At 31.8% G+C, this 5,864-nt stretch overlaps 1 protein-coding gene across 1 annotated transcript in view; it reads right to left on the bottom strand.

Moving 5' to 3' along the window:
• Positions 4,571–5,864, bottom strand: part of LOC107609712 — a 3,228-nt gene continuing 1,934 nt past the window's right edge. Inside the window, exon 5 of the mRNA XM_016311729.2 lies at positions 4,571–4,790. Coding sequence (XP_016167215.1) covers positions 4,695–4,790 — 96 coding nt within the window. The 3' untranslated portion in view covers positions 4,571–4,694. The remainder of the gene's footprint in view (positions 4,791–5,864) is intronic.

Genomic DNA, 5,864 nt, shown 5'->3' with positions numbered 1-5,864 from the left:
TGCTTTAAGTTAGTAGCTTCGTTAGTACGTTTTGAGCTTTTCAAATCCTGTTTTTGAGCTATATCTTTCATCGGGCTTCTAGATTATATTAATTCTTTCTATATATTATATGTACAAGCTTAGAACTGTCGTAACCTTCGATTAACCTTTGCTTTACGACACGAGGTAAGGCTTAGGGTAATTAAGGTGTTACAACTAAACCCTAATCTCTTAGTGATTTTGTCTCCTCTAACCTTCATCAACCACCAATCTCTTAGTCACTTAATTCCAATTAGAGGGTTAAGTTCAAGTCTAGTTTATGGCCACAAAAACCCTAATTACCCAAAGCTAAATGGATTATATGTCACGTATCCAGATTAGTTCAAGTAATTAGTAATTTAGGAGGAATTTACTTTCAAGCTATGTTCAGGTGAGGGACCTCTTCTAAGGGTCACAAGAACGCATCTAGAATAAGGGTCATTCTCTCGTTCCACCCAAATTCATAATATCAAGAACTAAAGTAATCCTTGAAAATGAATCAATACATTAATTAAAATAGAAAAGCAATAGTCTTAATCCATAGAAATAAACAAAGCTCCTAACCTTAACCAAAGAGGTTTAGTGGATCATGACTTACAGAGAGCACAAGGGTTCTGAAAGTATAATGTGCGGAAGTGAGAAGCTCCCCCTGAAGGGTGAAACTTTTCCCTTTTATATCTAACCTAATTTTGATTTGAAAATAAAATAAAATAATAAATTCTAAAACTAAAAGATATTGTTTGTAAATAAAAATTACAAAAATAAAAGATAAGATAACTAATAAAAGCTAAATCCACTTAAGATGCTCCCTTGATGAGGCTTTAATTCGGATTGTCTGGCGCTAAATGCCAGTTGGGCGTTTAGCACCCAAAGAGGCAGAGAACGTCCTTGGCTTGCTGTGTTGCTGGCACTAAACGCCCAACTGGCATTTAGCGCCCAGGGGTAGCTCCAAATCTTCTCTTTTTTTGTACAAAACTCTGCCAAATTATTTTAAATTTTACCTGAAATCATAAAAATACTAAAACAACTCAAAGTAGCATCCAAAGAGGATTTTTTGTACTAAAATAATATAAACTTAATAAATTCTAACTAAAAACAACTAGAAAACCAATGGAAAATAGGTACAACATGCTCGCGCATCAGAGTTCAGCCACGGAAGTGAGGCAGCGGATGCCCCTCCACCACCTCCCATCGTATAATTGAAGATTTGTTGTGATGGTTATCACTGAAAGTGCCTAAAAATTGATTTTAGTATAGTGGATTTAGGTTTGAATGCCTGGTTATTGTTTTCTATTTCCTATTTATGGTTATCACTGAAAGTGCTTGAAAAATGATTCTAATTTCGTGGATTTAGGTTTATTTGGTTGCCTGGTTATTATTTCCTATTTACTGATTATTGCTTATGACTGAAAGTTCATGATAATTGATTCCTGTTTATTGGATTTAGGTGTATTTGATTGTCTAGTTATTTTTTCCTGATTATTGATTATGGTTATTACTGAAAGTTCATAAAAATTTATTCATGTTTAGTGGATTTAGGTTTATTTGGTTACCTGGTTATTGTTTTCTGTTTATGGTAATTGCTTAAAGTTTCTGAAAAGTGATTCCTGTTTCCTGTTTACTTTATTATGGTTATTGTGGGTTATTATTAGGATTGTGCTGAACAACAATGTGTGTACTCAGGAGATGCTCAATGTCATCAAGCTGATGTACGACCATCCCTAGCCCAGCTATACGAAGATCCCCGCGGAGACCAAGAAGCGATGGTTTTAGAAATGGGCGGTAATTATTTTTTTTTCAGTTTTAAATATTTTTAGCTAGTTTATATCCTCTATCTTGCTTAACTAATTTATAAGATTCTTTGTTGCAGTTGCACTTTATATGGGACGCTAAGCATGATCTTACCATCAGGAAGATATTTGACCATAAAATAGGTTGGTGACTACAGCAGATGCTGCGTAATGTTCGTCAAGGGTGGGACCACTGGATGTCCTGGCTCTGATCGAAAATAAAGAAGGCTCTGTTTGTTCAATGGAAGACCAATGAGAGATTCAGGCATCGGCGTCTCACCAACAGAGCTACTAGGGTATCGGCCAGGTCGTCCAAGTACACTGGCGGCTCAGCGACCTTCATGAAGACTAAGGTCAGGCTGGTATATAGTGACTTTAATTTTGTTAATAACTTAATATTACAAGAAAATAGAATATTAATAACTATAGTTATATTCTTTTGCATATCATTACCAGGCATCTTAATCATATTGTTTCAATGCAAGATGTATAGTCGAAGTTGTTGGATTATATGGCGACATTGGCATAGCCGTTTAAGTACACCCACACACTAAAGGAGAACAAAGAGAGATTTTCTTATCAGCGGTCTCAGGACCATTATGTGAGTAAACATACATATGATCTTCTACTATAAAATTTTTAAAGATTAATTAACTGTATATCTGTCGTACTAATCACAATAACTTGTGTAACACAGGAGTCTTACACATAAAGACTAGAGGCTATGACTCAGCAGTCTCAACAAAGTGGGGAGGACACTGCCGATGGCTCTGTAGCTTCAGTTGTTGATTCCAATGCGGTTTGGCGCGAGACCACCTTAGCGCCGTACAAAAACTGTGTATACGGTATGAGGTCATTCTTCGCTAGCAGCATCCACACCTCCACGTTGAGGCTGTCGTCATGCTCTGCCATTAGTCGAGCTGTTGAGCCCGAGGAAGGCGTGGATTTGAGGCTGCAGGTGTAAGAGCTCCAACATAGCCTTCACCAGTAGGCTCAGGAGCTGAACGATTATCGGGAGAGGTATTAAGAGATCCTTACCCACGTTATGTTTACGGATGAGCTCAGGCTAGGGTGGAGGGAGTTGCTGGAGTGTCTTCAATGTATGGAGGCGTCTGAGGTGTACCAGGTCTAGATGCGTGCCGCTGGCATCGACCTTGCTGGTGGCATCACCGCTACTGGTGGCACACGGACATCACCGCCTTTTGCTTCGCCGACTCGAGGCCACAGGACCGACGACAAGGACTACCTGGATCTGTAGTTATTAGTATTTCATTTTACTATTTGATTGTATTCATTTGATGTACTTGACTTTTAATTTATTTGAACATTGTATTATTTATTTTAAATAATAGATTTTCATTATTTATGAATTCAATATTAATTGTGTGAAAATAAATTTAAATTTAAAATTAAAATTGACTATTTATTTCAATTTTTTTTAAAAAATTGACATTACTGTCGGATTTACCGTAGAAATAATCCGACGATAATAGTGCGCGAAACAATATTTTTTGGTGCCAACAATATCGTCGGAAAAATCCATCGGTAATCAATTAGTTTTCTTTGGTAGTAATCCATCGTAGAATCTGATGGTAATTACTGTCAGACGAAAAAATCGACAATAACCATTTACCACAAAATTTATACTGTCTAATTCATTTCAATAGTAAATTTAACGATACTAAACGTTTTTTGTTGTAGTGGCTATCCCTTCCTCTTATGATCCTTGAATGACAAGGACATATACATGTCATAGCTTCCTCTTGCACATATCTTTGATAGGGTCATTATTCAACTTTGCTTACTCATAATATGTATAATGGTATTATAATTTGTAAACAACTACTTGAAAATGAAAAACCCTCAATGAAATGTTATGGACTCTAAAAAAATTATAAAATGTGAGTTTTTTTATTCAAATCAAACACATTTTATCCAAAGTATTATATCATTTCCTGAGTAATTAAGCATTGCAGTATTCTAAAAATGTAACTCTCAAATTGATTGTAGTAAGTTGAACAACATCAAAAAAGTAAAAAAGCACGAAGAGGCATCTCCACTTTTTGACAAAATTGTTTTTAATAAGGCAGGCAAAATGTTTTTATGGTATCTATGCACTATGTAATCATTATGTGATGTGATATAGATTACTTTGTTTAATGGTAGATCATTCATATTCGGATATGATCGTGCCACAAGGTTATTATATATAGATGGTTTTTTTATTTATGTTCTAGCAATGCACAGGTTCTTTTACTAGTTGATAGATAAAAATATTTTTTTTATAAAAAATTTAAATATAAAATTAATTTTATTTTTTTAAAATTGTTTTTAAAAAAATGTAAGATCTAATTTAGAAGCTTATGCGTTGGTCATTCAAAAATTACAACTGATTGAAGGTTTAAGTTACTCAAGTAATTAAACGCTCTTGTCCTCAAATAATAATAGGAAAATCATAAGGAACTCACTTTTAAATCGTTAGAGAATTTAGGATATATAATTTAATATTTAGAACTTAAAATTTAAAATAAAAAATTTGACTGACAGTAACTTATAAAAGTTAGTTTAATAATTAATCTCTTAATAATAATCGTCTACAAGCCTCATGAGCAAATGTCCAAAGTGGTAATGCTTAGCTTCTAGGAAGCACACGAAATATTTTACATATATGAAAATTCACGGACATTTAAATATAATTTTGGACTGCCAAATTATTAATTAAATTTAATTAATTATTTTAACATAATAAAAAATAATTATAATTAATATTATTTTAAATTTTATTATTTATTTTAATTAGACTTGATTTATAAAAAGACTTTACAACTTAGTATTTTAGTGCATAACAAAATATCACATGCATTGAAATTCAACATTGATATTCCCCTAGTTCTGATCCTTTGCTTGCACAGCAGTCGTGACAGTTTTTAATTCCTGTGTTGACTCAACGAAGGATTCCAGCTGCTCACTAATGTCTTCTATCTGCAAGTTGCATGTGCAAATTAAACATTATTATTTAGCTTATTACATTTCATTTAATTATTCAAATCAGAGATCAACATTCTTCAACGCATACAATTGTATCTTTTTAAAAAATCAGTTGTCCTTCAAAATATATAATTCAATTGGTGTTTCTAAAGAGTTCTTAAAGTGAAACAGGAATCTTACTTTATATTTACTACTAGATATAATGATGGGATCTATTTTTTCTCTTTTAAAGAAAACTAAGATGAATGAACTTGTTTAAATACAGTTTTATTAATTATAAATTTGTATTTTTTTTAAGGTTATCATAATAACATCATAAATACAGTTTTATTAAAAAAAGTTTGTTTGAATGATAAATATCCCCCACATACATAGTGGTTAGTGCACAGGATAAATTGTCGGCTTCTGATTTGTTAGCACTTACCACCTCCGGATACCACAATATAACATTATGAAAATTTAATAGTTGATATAAGATAAAATATTACAACACTAAAAATTATTTATTACAACACGAATTGATAAAAAAAATAAATTAAATTAAATAAAATAAGCACACAACCAAAACAAAATTTTTAAAGTACAAAAAAGTAGAGTTGAAAGTATCAACAATCTAGTTGTAAATTTTTAACCTTATCGTTATCGCTTTCTTAATATATACATTTTATTTCAACTTTTTATAAATTATAGTAAATAAACTATAGGTTTTAACTTGTTTCCCACATTTTTTTTAAGTGAGAAAGGATGTGCACGTTATTTGATTATTACGATGCTTTGGGTGGGTGGGTGACAGATCAGAGCATAAAATATCATCAGGGATCGAAAAAAGATAAGAAAAGGACAAGGAGAAGTTGGTGATGTTCAAATTAAAGAGAAATAGGTTAATAATACGTTTGAGTCGTATTATTTGTAAAATTAACAATAGATGTTAAATAGACTAAGATAAAAGTATTCTTTTTTAAAAGAATATTCGTTATTTTAAAAACTCTAATATTTAAGTTTATATTAAAATATTTATCATAATATATATTTAATACATTAAATTTTTCGTCTATTTATATTTTAATA

Source organism: Arachis ipaensis, chromosome B07, assembly GCF_000816755.2.
Source record: "Arachis ipaensis cultivar K30076 chromosome B07, Araip1.1, whole genome shotgun sequence".
In the NCBI taxonomy this organism is placed as follows: domain Eukaryota; kingdom Viridiplantae; phylum Streptophyta; class Magnoliopsida; order Fabales; family Fabaceae; genus Arachis; species Arachis ipaensis.
Note: the sequence above shows the minus strand (reverse complement) of the source record. Positions and strands in the feature narration are given on the sequence as shown.